Below are 12553 nucleotides of genomic sequence, written 5' to 3' on the forward strand. Positions count from 1 at the left end.
TGTGTTTGGTCATAAATTAACCCTTTGAAACGTGAGCAAATTGTCAGGATCATCCAGATTGTTATCAGCTCCATTTCCTTTTCAAAATTATGGGGGATTTTACCAGTAAACATTTTGGTGATTTTTTTCTTTAAAAATCACCAAAAATTTTAAAGAAAAGAAATAAGGCCAAAACCCACAAAGAAAAACCAAAGCCCTGTTTTTTGGCTGAGCTTGAGTTTATTTTCTAACCAGTGTGAACAGTCGTGTGGTGTTTAACGCGGCTCCGACAGGCTGCGTGACGTTCTCAGCTGACTTTTGATGACTTTCAGATCCAGTTAAGTGAATCTCTTCCTGGACAGTGTGAGTGGAAACGGAAGCTGAGTCAAGATAAGAAGCTAAAGAGGAGAGTTAGCATTTAATGAGCCACATTTAGTCACCTGCTGCTGTCAGAGGAAGGACCAAAATAACACGCTTGAGCGTGCGAATGTGACGGAGTTCAACACAGCTGTTTTATAACATTCACATACAAATGTTAACACTTCCCTTTGCTTTATTATTTCTGGGTGTCATTCTGGGCTTTTGACTCTGAATTTGTCATTTTGACTATTTTCCACCTGATGAGGTCATTTTGACCATATTTGGCATATGGAGGAAATACATGCTATTTCCACTAGGTGACCTGTCACAGTCAATGTAGCTGCTGATCACTGACATATCCCAGACTGTCAGCAGCTACACTCACACACTGAGGAGGAGGACACTGAAAATAATGCATTTTTGTCATTTAAAAACATAGTGGCATCATGACAGAAACCTGATGATTAGGATTGATGTTGGTTAAAAAAAAAAAAAAACTCAATGAAAGTAGAAAATCATGTTAATGTATGATATTTTTTAAAGCTTGATTTTGAAAAGTGCATTTTGTGCGCATCGTGATACAAGTGTGTGTGACATTAAAGCATACCCTAAAGGGTTAATTATTCAAACTTTATACCACCCTATAAGACAATAACATATCCGGCAAGAATAAAAAGGTTTCTAGATCAATAACAGCAGTGAAAGTCTGCACTCGGTCTGCACTTCAGTACAAATCCACGTACTTTACTTGATTTACTTGACTGACTTCCTTTTTATGGAACTTTATACGTCTGCTTCACTACATTTTAGAGACAAATATTGCACTTTTCACCACACTCCAAAAATGAACAGATGGTTTTAACTTAAAAAAGACTGCCGGGGCTGACGTAAAATTTCAAGTGCACTGAATTTGAGAAGACAAGCTAATTTTGTTATGATTCAACTTGTCATCTCAAATTAAGTCAACTTAAACATTTCAGGCTGATCAGTGATTCATTCACTTTTTAAAAATTTTTAAATGTTTTTTTTTTTCTTTATTTAATTTAATTTAATATTATTTTATTTTAGGTGGAAGAAGCCTTTTTTCCACTGCAGTGAGTCTGGACAATCACCATGAAACAAGCTATGGAGGACGGTGAGAAACACACACACACACACACACACACACACACACACACACACACACAGCTGTATATCTGACCCCCATTCATTGTTTTAACGAGTTTTAACCCTGAACTCGAGTCTTAATTTCACTCTAATCTGATGTGAAACCTAATTCAGCCGGTATTAGCGTGTGTCTGCGGGGTCACGGCTCCTCTGTCACGTTAATCCCGTCTGAACCAAACATGTCTGTTTTTCACCCCGAGCTCAGGAGAAACCATCAGCCTGAAACATCTGCTGTCATATCACACACTGTTCAGTCATATCAGACTCTACAACAGCTGAGTGTTCGACAGCCACAGCACTGAAACAGACACATCTGCAGAGGTGAAAGTGACTTCTTTAGACTTCGACAGACGACTTTGTGTTTGTTTCAGCTTTAATCAGACTTTGGATGAATTATTTAGAAACACCAGGACGCAAACCAAAATTAACCTGTGATTTGATGTATATCGTGATATATATCGATATCGACTGATATTTAAAAAGATATAGTGATAAGACTTTTTTCCGTATCGCCCAGCCTTACGTCCCAGCGTTAGTCACCATGTGCTTTCTCTGTCTAAACAAAACCACGCGCAGCATCATCCCACCATGTGCTTGTTTTGACATCCTAGTATCATCATCCCCAAATGTCATCAGTAGACGCAGATCCCTGTATCTGATCTGTAGAGTGTCATATGTAGACGCCGAAGTCCACTGACAAAGAGGCAACATCAAAGTCAAAGTCAAACTTTATTGCCAATTCTGACATGTTTGTTAGACGTACAGGGTCTGAAACTGCGTTTCTCTCCATGCTCACGGTGCAAAGAAAAAAGATTATTAAGATTCTTTTTATTATAAATAATCCAGCAATACAAAGAAGAAAATATAGACATGGTCTATATACGTACTTACATATGCTTTACATACATATTCACATATGTGCAGTGTGGGTTTGTGTGTGTGATGTTACGAGCTGTTAGTTTAATCTACAGCAATGCATCATAACTTATAGTATCGTATCGTCCTCTGTGTGTGTGTGTGTGTGTGTGTGTGTGTGTGTGTGTGTGTGTGTGTGTGTGTGTGTGTGCAGGCGTCAGTGAGGTGCTGTCCTGCGTGGTGGAGGACGTCAGTCACGCCGTCAGCAGAAATGTGGGCGGAGCTCAGCTGCTGCATGAACTGCTGAGTTCACCGTGGCTTTGCGCTCTGCTGAAGGTTCGACTCCACTCAAAAAAAAAAAAAGAGGAGATTCAACATGAAGGTTTTGAGCTGTGACATCATTTCCTGTTTTGTCTCCCTTCAGGTTTATGAGTGCCTTTTGCAGTTCGAGAGGTCGGCACCCCGACCGCTGCTGCCTTACGCCTCCGGACTCTCACACGAGGTTAAAGACGCACCGCCTGACACCATGCGTCTGTGTCCAAGAGGCCAGTCGCATCTGCCCCAAACACGTTTACAGGATTTTAGGATGTTTTTAGGATTTTAGAACGTTATCCAGGTTTTTGGATGTTTCAAGGATTTTAGGCCTTTTCTTTTAGGATTTTAACGCATTGCCAGGATTTCAGAATGTTTCTAGGATTAAGGATGTTTTGCAGATTTTGGGGTGTTTCTCGGATTTTCGGACATTTCTAAGATTTTAGGACTTCTTTAGAATTTAAGATTATTTTGAGGATTTTTGGCTGTTTCTCAGATTTTAGATGGTTTCAAGAATTTGAGGACATTTCTAGGATTTTAGGATTTTCTGATTATTTTAGGGACACTTGGATTTTGGGATGTTTCTTGGAGAATTTTCCAACATTTTGAGGATTTTAGGATGTTTCTAGGGCTATATGACAGTACTCTAATTTTATGATGTTTTATGAATTATAAAACATCAGTGTCTTATCTGTGTCCTCTGCCGGGGGTGTGGGGGATCCTCCTCTGGCTCTTCTTTGATCAACAAGCTCTATTTTGAAGCTGTTTTAGGTCTCTGACACCTGATGGAGACTAAAAGGACAAAAGCTATTCCCAGTGTGAATCACTTGTTTTTATTGTGAATTTGAATATTGTTAGGAGGCCATATGTTGAGTATCAGTGGGTTAGACTGTTAGAGCATCAGTGTGACTGTCTCTCTGTCTGTCCATCAGATCATGTCCACTCTACAGAAGGTCCCTCGTCCCTCAGCTGAAGTCAGAGAGCTCTTCAGCCTCCTCAGCTCTCCTCACGTCCAGGTGTGTTTCTCTCCGGAGCTGCTGCAGATCTGCTGTTTGATGTTTTGTTAAAATCTGTCTCCTGTCGCTCAGGCCCTCCTGTCGTCCCACGACAGTGTCGCCCAGTCAGACTACGGACCCGTCTTACCTCCTCTGCCCGACGAGATGCCCGAGGACGAGGAGGCCATGAGGATCGTCTGTCTGGTGAAGAACAACCAGCCGTTGGTGAGACACAAGCTGAAATACGTCACGCGGCATATTTGACCTCATTTGAAGTGTTTTGCTGGCTCTCGGGGCTGTTCCTCGAACCACAGGCTGAACACTTTTCATTTTCATGTTGCCCGTCAACCACGCCGCCACCAGCACGTCCACAGAGTGTAGGAACAGGTCAAGAGACAGACCCGCCCCCCTCTCTCGCTCTCAAACTCAGACCGAGATTTGTGTTTGTGAACAGGAAGTGGGCGCCACAGTGAACAAACGGAGGCTGAGAAAACTGAGATCAGTGAAAACAGTAAAACTAAGCAAATCAAATATATCTCATCAAATATAATCCAAAATTCTGTGAGCCGGTTTCTGTTTCTCTGCTCAGATGTTTTCAGAAACATGTTTCAGCTCATTGTTTAACTGGAAAACAAATGTCACCAGCCGGCTGCCATTGTGTCAAACAGACGCGTTGGCGTTGCCTCGCCCACCAGCGGGAGCGTTTATTGCAGAAAAGCGAATGCCACCGTCCTCCTTCTGTTTCCTCTTTTCACGTAGCACCGAGTTCAAAAGTATTTTATCGTCTTTGTCCTGCAGAGACAGACTAGTTTTATAAATATTTTTCTAAAGGAATGAAACCTCGGCGTCGATCCAGCACCGCTGTCGTTCCTCACTCGCCTTCACAAACACAGCCATCAACTGCAGCCGCTTTATTGGAGGTTCCCAAAAACACCCGAAAGAAAATTGGGGATGCAGCATTTGTCAGTTACGTCCAAAAACTCTGGAACATACTGCCTACAGACATCAGAGAAGTAACCTCGCTAAATAATTAATTAACTGGCTCTAACTTTGCACACTGCTGCACCTCTTTAAGATGTTGTATTTTTCCCAATTTTATGCATTTTATGCATTTTATATTAGCCTTATGTTTATTAATAACGTCGGTGGGTTTTATTTTATTTATTTCTTCTTCCATCTTATGTTATGCATTCTGTGCATTCAATTTTTATCTTTATTTTATCTCACTTTTACTAGTTTTATCAACTGGATTTCATCCATGTGAAGATTCATTCTGTGTTTTCTGTTCTAATCTTATTTTTATTTTTGACATGCGGTTGCATTTCTTGTATCAAAGGTGCTATACAAATAAAGTTTATCATTATTGTTATTATTATTATTATAGATAATTCTTTTAAAGTGAAGCGATGAGAAGAGACGTTTATTTTCTTTTGTTCATTAAGAACGGCGGTGAGCGCAGAGGAAGTGCAGGAGACGGAGTCGCAGTGATCTGTAGTCGATGGGACAGCCTCCGCCGCCTCACGTTGGACCGCCTCGTCCCTGCGAGGAGGGCGTGGTCGGGGGAGGAGCTCAGTGAGGCTCAGCCTCTGCCCCTCCCTCGAGGAGGACAGTCCCGCCCCTTTCTCCCCCGCTACCAGTCGACAGGAAGTTGCTGTTTGTGTCCGCAGAGCAATGAGCTCTGGAAGAAAGGGCTCAACCAATCAGCTCCCGCCGTTTTTAGCCCCGCCCCCTGCACCGGTAAGAGGAGGAGGAGTCGAACAGTGACATCATCAATAATCCATCCATCTTTTCATTCAGTCATTCTCTGTCTGATCCGTCATCCAATCACAGAGCAGCGACAGGAGCAGCTCACCCAGCAGGAGGCGATCACAGAGCAAAAATCACATGCATGGAGAATAACATCTTTGATGTGCGCCTGAAAATATTACCGGTGGTGACGCCTTTACGGTTCATGCACAAAGACAAAAAATCACATGGTTGTGAGGAGTTCAATTTTTGGTGCCTGTTTTGCATCCTGCAGTCGCTCGTCAGAACATCTTTAAAGTTTTGCTGAAATAACGCGATCGTTCGGTAAGCTCGTAGTCACGGCGCACATGAAGGACTCTGGAGCTCTGCCAAATCTTCCAACACATCCTCACTGCCAAACTTTGTCAAATACAGTCGCTGTTTCAGTGGTCGTCTACGTCAAACGATGACGCTCTGGCATCATTTTTTTACTCTCAGGAACAGCGCGTCAGCTCAAACTTGTGACATGTGCTGTATTGTTATGTCTCCACATGCTGGCGGGAGGCGTTAAGTTTTCGCGTTGCCCATCTGTCCGTCCGGCTCTTTCTTATAAAAGTGTCAAAATTTATTTCACTCGGTGCGTTCCCCTTAAACCCTCAAATTGTGCAAATTGAAATTGTGATTTTAAAATACGCCTGATTGAAACACGTCAATTTTTAAAAAACTCCCCTTTACTGCAAAAAAGTTTTTCCTCTGGCATGAGGTGATATTTGCGGTGATTGTAAAAAGACATATTGGCCAAACTGCACTTAGTCTTTTCTAGGTCACATGATGCTATGAGGTCACATGACTGAATCCACAATTCCTCTGTGAAATCGTGGACTACATCTCCAGGAAATCCCTCATACGTGGCCGCTCAAGGGGCTCGCCTTTCCATCATGGCTCCATAACACGCCTACGTGGCCTTGGATTGGAAATAATGACGGCTAGTTTGGTGGCTGCAATAGAAATAAAGCTGCTGATGTTTTGAACATCCATCGCCATGGTTACTGGGATGCTCCTGAATCTGCACATCATAAGACCACAGTCTTATTAAGTCATTCATTCATCTCTGCGCTCAGAAGTCTTTGTTTGTCTGAATGTTTCTTTTCGCTGGCGGCACTTTTCCTCATCGTCCATCAGTCATCATAAAGTCTTCATCGTCTTTTTCATCTCGCCATCATTCCGCTCGTTTTCTTTTTCCTGAGCTGCTGTCTCTTTCAGTGATTTCACGTCTCTTGCTTTTTCTTTTCTCCTCCCAACACGGAGGCTCATTTTCAGAGAGTCTCATCGGAGGAGAGCGCGCCTCCACCGGAGGGAGCAGTGACGACTACGCCTACCCTCCTCCTCCGGTGCCGGCGTTCAGCCTCAGCCTCCCCAGCTCCCCGCTCTTATACCAAAAGGCGGCAGCAGGAAGACACTCGAGGAACGTCCCCACGCCCGGCAGGAGCTCCTCCTGTAGCGGGACGACCCCAGTCAGAGCTCACACGGCGCCATGCAGTCCGGCGCCGCATCGCTCCACCCGGCAGCAGGGGGTCAGCACGCTCCCCTCCCCCGGGAGGCAACATGAAGGTCACGCTCGAGCTCACCGCCAAGACGAGCCTCTGAGTCGGCCCTCGATGACCCACTACTCCACCGCTCCTCATCACAACGGACGCCACAGTCAGCCAAACCTACGCCCCGAGGACGCCAAACAGCGCAGCGTGGAGGAGCTCAGGTCCACCGTTCACACCGTGGCGAGCAGCATGGAGCACGGCACGCAGGATGTCCGCCACCTCGGCCAGAAGATGGTGGCGGCGACGGAGCTGATCGCAGACAGCGCGGAGGAGAACGCTCAGGCGCTCAACCTGCTGGCCGAGGTGGTCGACAAACTGCAGGGGCTCATCGTGGCCAGCAAACACCCCGAGGTGTCGCCCCCGCCGCGACGGCCCAAAGGGCGCACGCCTCCGCCGCCTCCTCCCAGGGTCTCCTCCATGTCTCCAAAGGCAGTCCGCAAACCTCCCACACCGTACCCACGCCACCTCTCGTCCTCCTCTTCCTCCTCGTGCTCCTCCTCGTCTTCCTCCACGTCTGTCAGCTCATGTACGGATGGCTTCGCGGCGTCGAGGAGTCCCAAACGAATCAACGGGGGCTCCAGGAGAACGGCCCTGACGCCTGGCGCCTCCCACAGAGCGGGCGGCGGGGGGAGTAACGGACAGGTGAGGCTGAACAACGGGACGGTTTCTCGAGCTCCTCTGGAGGACCAAGACTGTAACAGCACGGGCTGCCTGACCACCAAGAAGAGGAAGAACAAGTAGGCCGAAAACAGACTCCTCTCAGAAACCGACTCAAACACCTTCAGCCTTTCAACGCAGCTCCAAAAATCTACCGTTAGTTTAAAGATCAACGTTTCAAAATGAACCAAACACAGACCGAATTCAGCTCTCAGACCACAGACTCTGGATTTATCACTCGAAGGAGAAAGAGCGAAATATTTCAAGGTACAAAAAAAGAGCATTTTCTTACCAAAATCTCCCATTTCATCCAAAACTGAGACCTCGTCATCGTCTCTGTTTCGCCCTTTACAGTCTGTCAGTTTTTACAAAATGACAGGAGGCCAGGGGCCAGTCACTGCAGCCCCATACGTCTTTCTAGCATTTTAGGACATTTCAAGGATTTTAGAACATGTCTACTGTATTTTGGGACAATACTAGGATTTTATTTTTTTTAATGCTTTGCTTTGGAAGAAACAAAAGACTTTATGCAACATATTTCATACATCAGTTGGAGTTTTTCAGTCATTTGCATCCCTCCATCTGTATCCTCCTCATTATATCCTCCTCTGTTCCTGCAGAGCTTCTCTACTAAAAGCTGCTCGCTGCGTTTGAAGACATCGATAGGTTTGTTAAATTTGGAGTAACTGTTTTTTCTGTCCGTCAGGGGGCGACGATAAAGAGACACGAGGAGACGGGAGAGATCTACATCGCCAGGGTGATTCACGGAGGACTGGCCGACCGTAGCGGTGAGATAAAGCTGCATTAAATCTAAAGTGCAGATATTAAAAAACGTGATCAAAATGTGGATAATAACATGAGCTGATGTGTTCCAGGACTGCTCCATCCTGGTGATCTGTTAGTGGAGGTCAATGGAAACCCTGTGGCGGGTCTGGAGCCGGAGCAGGTCATCCAGATCCTGGTAGGTAAAATAAGTTTGTTAAAAAACGTACAGCAGAGAAGAAAGAGGCAAAATCCTCTGCTCCTTCAGCACCACGGACAGCGTCCTGTGTCTCCTGTGTCTCCTGTCTCTCCTGCCCCTCCTGTGTCTCCTGTATCTCCTGTATCTCCTGTATCTCCTGTATCTCCTGTATCTCCCGTATCTCCTGTCTCTCCTGCGTCTCCTGTGTCTCCTGTGTCTCCTGTGTCTCCTGTATCTCCCGTGTCTCCCGTCTCTCCCGTCTCTCCTGCGTCTCCTGCGTCTCCTGCATCTCCCGTGTCTCCCGTCTCTCCTGTCTCTCCTGCGTCTCCTGAGTCTCCTGTATCTCCCATATCTCCTGTCTCTCCTGTCTCACCTGTCTCTCCTGTCTCTCCTGCATCTCCTGTGTCTCCTATGTCTCCTATCTCTCCCGTGTCTCCTGTGTGGTGGCTGCATGTGTTCAGACTTGTGATTTTCCTCTGATTCTTGATGGTTTATCAGTTATTAATTATTTGTTTTGTGGTTGCAGATAAACTCTCAGGGGACGATCCTGTTTAAAGTCATTCCTGATGCAGCTCAGAGCAGCAGCAGCCAGACGTCGGTATGAAAACATCCAAACACTGCTGGAGCTAAGTACTTTATATAAGCACAAAATAGAAGTACTACTACTTTACTTGAGTATTTCCATTTTTGTGTTACGTCATACTTCTACTCCACTACATCTCAGAGGGAAATATTTGTTTGACAGTTGGTATTAACAATAAGGAATCTGGTTAATTAACATTGTACTGCAAAATCATAACTTTTACTGCTTTAAGTGCATTTTGCTGATTACATACTTTTACGTGAGTAAAGTTTTGAGTGCAGTATTTTAGTTGTATTAGTACTTTAACTGCAGTGAAGGATTGAAATACTCCTTTCATAGAACATCCTCAGATGATGGACTCAGGCTCTCTGAGGTGCTCTCATAATGATGTGACATCACAATTAAACAAATCTCCTCAACACAAACACATCTATTTACTATTAACCCCTTTAGTGACTGTTTGTCTCAGTTTAGTCTCTTTTCTTCTTCCTGTTGTGATAACTGTGTGTGTGTTGATGCATGTGTCCTAAATGTAGTCCAGATTGTGTATTTGAGTGTAATCAGTGAATTTACAGCTCAGCTCCTACAATAAGTCTAAAATACACTGTGGAAACTAAATAGTTACATTCAGACTGTTCAGGTCCAAAAATGCTCCATTGAAACCCATTCAAACTGACATTTTTGATCCCACAGCCATCAGAGCAGAAAAACAGGACTTGTATTATTTCTGGGTGTCATTCTGGGCTTTTGACTCTGAATTTGTCATTTTGACTATTTTTCACCTGATGAGGTCATTTTGACCATATTTGGCATATGGAGGAAATACATGCTATTTCCACTAGGTGACCTGTCACAGTCAATGTAGCTGCTGATCACTGACATATCCCAGACTGTCAGCAGAAAACCAAAAACAGAAAATAGATACTTCATTTTATTGTTTTTTCCATCTAAAAAATAGTGGCATCATGACAAAAACCTGGCTTTAAAGAGTTACAATTCTGAAAACTTAATAGTTACGGTGACAGAGACTGCTGCTGCTTAAAGGAATAAACTCAATGAAAGTAGAAAATCATATTAATGTATAATATTTTTTAAAGCCTGATTTTGAAAAGTGCATTTGGGCGCAGAGCAATACGAGTGTGTTAAAGTGTGTTAAAGGGTTAAATTCAGAAGCAGTGAATATTTACCAAAAAAACCCATTAATATAATATAATATCAGTTTGAAAATATCTCGTCTTTGTACTGTTGGTCAAAAAAGGATTTGCAAATCATTGTGTTCTCATTTTATTCATGTGTAACATAGTGTTGGTTGTACATTAACACCTGTGAAAAGTGCGAAACCCAAACACAGAACGATGAAATAATTGAACTTCTATTTCAGCTGCTACAGTGTGTAAAATGTGCCACAATAACATTTCGAGCAGTGGAGAGGAACAAAAGACAGCACCAGTGTCATTTTTTGTACTTTAATCCTTTTATTGGTTTAAAATATGCATTGCTAAATCCCGATCAAACAACAAAAGACAGATGAGTAAAATGCAGACGTGCTCCTGTGTTTAAACTTAAAACATTATCCATCAGCATTTAAACATTTAAATTGTTTTAAATGTTTGTGACCATTATACATTTCAGACAAAGCAAATAAGCAACTTCAGCAAAATAAAATGTATAAATGTGAAAAGCTCTGCAGAAAAATAACTCAAATGCTTCAAAATGTTCCTAATCATAACATTACAGCTACTCTTTTTAAGTTTGCTGTGTTTTTGAGTAAATTAAATATCATCAACACTGACTCATGCTCTGTAAAAAAGCAGGAGATATTTGTGGAAGTAGCTAATACTGAAAATAAAGGGCTGTAGATTTGTTTGAACTACAACATAAAGAACATATTATTGAGGCCTGAGATTACACGTTTAAAATAAAGAAATAAATAAATGTGATGTGATATGTTAACAGCAACAAAAAAAACAAATTAAAAAAAACATTTTCTTATGTTTATGGTGAATGTTACCCAGACTTTAAGAAAAACATTCTGGGAACCAAAAAAAAAAACCCAAAAAAACTTGCCATTGTAAACATTACTAAAACATTGCATTATACCATTTTCAGAGCGTTTTCAGAACCAAAATTTGCTGACTACGTCTCCTCTGGCAGGTCCTTCCAAAGCCTGGCAAAGCCACAGTCACCTCTAGTTTTAAACCTTGACATTGTATATGTGCATGTATGTGCATGTGTGTGCATGTCTGTGCATGTGTGTGCATGTCTGTGCATGTATGTGCATGTGTGTGCATGTGTGTGCATGTATGTGCATGTATGTGCATGTATGTGCATGTCTGTGCATGTATGTGCATGTGTGTGCATGTGTGTGCATGTGTGTGCATGTGTGTGCATGTATGTGCATGTATGTGCATGTATGTGCATGTGTGTGCATGTAGTATATGTGATACAAGATTCAAGATCAACGAGTTGCCTTGAGTGGTGATAATCTGCTATGTTATATTTGTTTGAAATGAAAGATGATGATGCTCTATCCAGAAAAATCAGTCGTAAACTTTTCATATTAGGGTGATTTGACCTGACACAACAACTTCTCGATGTGTTTAGAAATTTCCTTCATTTTCAGTCCGTATATAATTGGATTAAAGAGAGGATGATACAAAACCACTTGTAAAGTCATTATCAAACGTGCTGTTTTTGGAATATCTGATCCTATTCGAACCACAATGACATCATAAGCAACAAAACAGGAAAAGCTTGTTAAAACCAGCAGGTGAGGCACACAGGTATGTGCAGCTTTGGTCCTCACTTCTCTATTACTGCGATATGAGATTATAAGGATCCTTGTGTATGTAAAAAGTATAAACAGTACAGGGAGAACGGCGACATTGAACAACATGACCATACCGTACAGAGATAGTGCTTTTGATTGCACACAATAAAGATAATTAATTGTGTTGTTACAAAAAATCCCTCTTAAAGTAAAGCGACAGAGTCTGCTATTAGCATTTAGGACAACTGCTCCTGTCGTCTCACAAGCTGGAACGAGCCACGATAAAACCAGGAAGACACCGACTGTTGCTTTCCTCATGACAGTCGCATATTGCAGAGGTTTACATATAGCCACATACCTGTCATAGGCCATGGCTGCCAACAAGGCAAACTCAGAGTACATCAGAGTGTAATATACTGCACCCTGAAAATAACACACTTGATATGTTATGACCTGTTTTTCAGATAAAAAGTCAATCAGAAGCTTTGGGTAGATGTTGGTGCTGAAGAGGACAGAGTTAATCGACAAAGCAGCGATGAAAATGTACATGGGCTTATGGAGGGATTGGTGAATGCAGACAAGACTCACAATGAG

General features: G+C 43.0%; 2 protein-coding genes across 2 annotated transcripts; one reads left to right on the plus strand and one right to left on the minus strand.

Moving 5' to 3' along the window:
- The first annotated feature begins 1452 nt into the window (after positions 1-1452).
- On the plus strand, positions 1453-9210 carry LOC121939286 (MAGUK p55 subfamily member 4-like). Its single transcript, XM_042482349.1, has 8 exons — positions 1453-1474; positions 2576-2697; positions 2786-2863; positions 3606-3689; positions 3762-3893; positions 8352-8433; positions 8521-8606; positions 9133-9210. The coding sequence occupies exons 1-8, from the start codon at positions 1453-1455 to the stop codon at positions 9208-9210; spliced, it is 684 nt and encodes a 227-aa protein (XP_042338283.1).
- A 2539-nt stretch (positions 9211-11749) lies between these two features.
- On the minus strand, positions 11750-12550 carry LOC121939285 (olfactory receptor 2AT4-like; the record flags this gene model as incomplete). Its single annotated transcript, XM_042482348.1, has 1 exon — positions 11750-12550. A coding segment is annotated over one exon (801 nt), but the record flags the coding sequence as incomplete, so codon positions are not given.
- Positions 12551-12553: the final 3 nt, after the last annotated feature.

This window comes from Plectropomus leopardus, unplaced genomic scaffold (assembly GCF_008729295.1).
Source record: "Plectropomus leopardus isolate mb unplaced genomic scaffold, YSFRI_Pleo_2.0 unplaced_scaffold4438, whole genome shotgun sequence".
In the NCBI taxonomy this organism is placed as follows: Eukaryota; Metazoa; Chordata; class Actinopteri; order Perciformes; family Serranidae; genus Plectropomus; species Plectropomus leopardus.

Coding starts and splice junctions, on each gene's coding strand:
- LOC121939286 (XM_042482349.1), top strand. CDS start 1,453: ATGAAACAAGCTATGGAGGACG. Junction 2,864..3,605: donor CCTCCGGACTCTCACACGAG/GTTAAAGACGCA, acceptor TCTGTCCATCAG/ATCATGTCCACTCTACAGAA. Junction 3,690..3,761: donor TCAGCTCTCCTCACGTCCAG/GTGTGTTTCTCT, acceptor CCTGTCGCTCAG/GCCCTCCTGTCGTCCCACGA.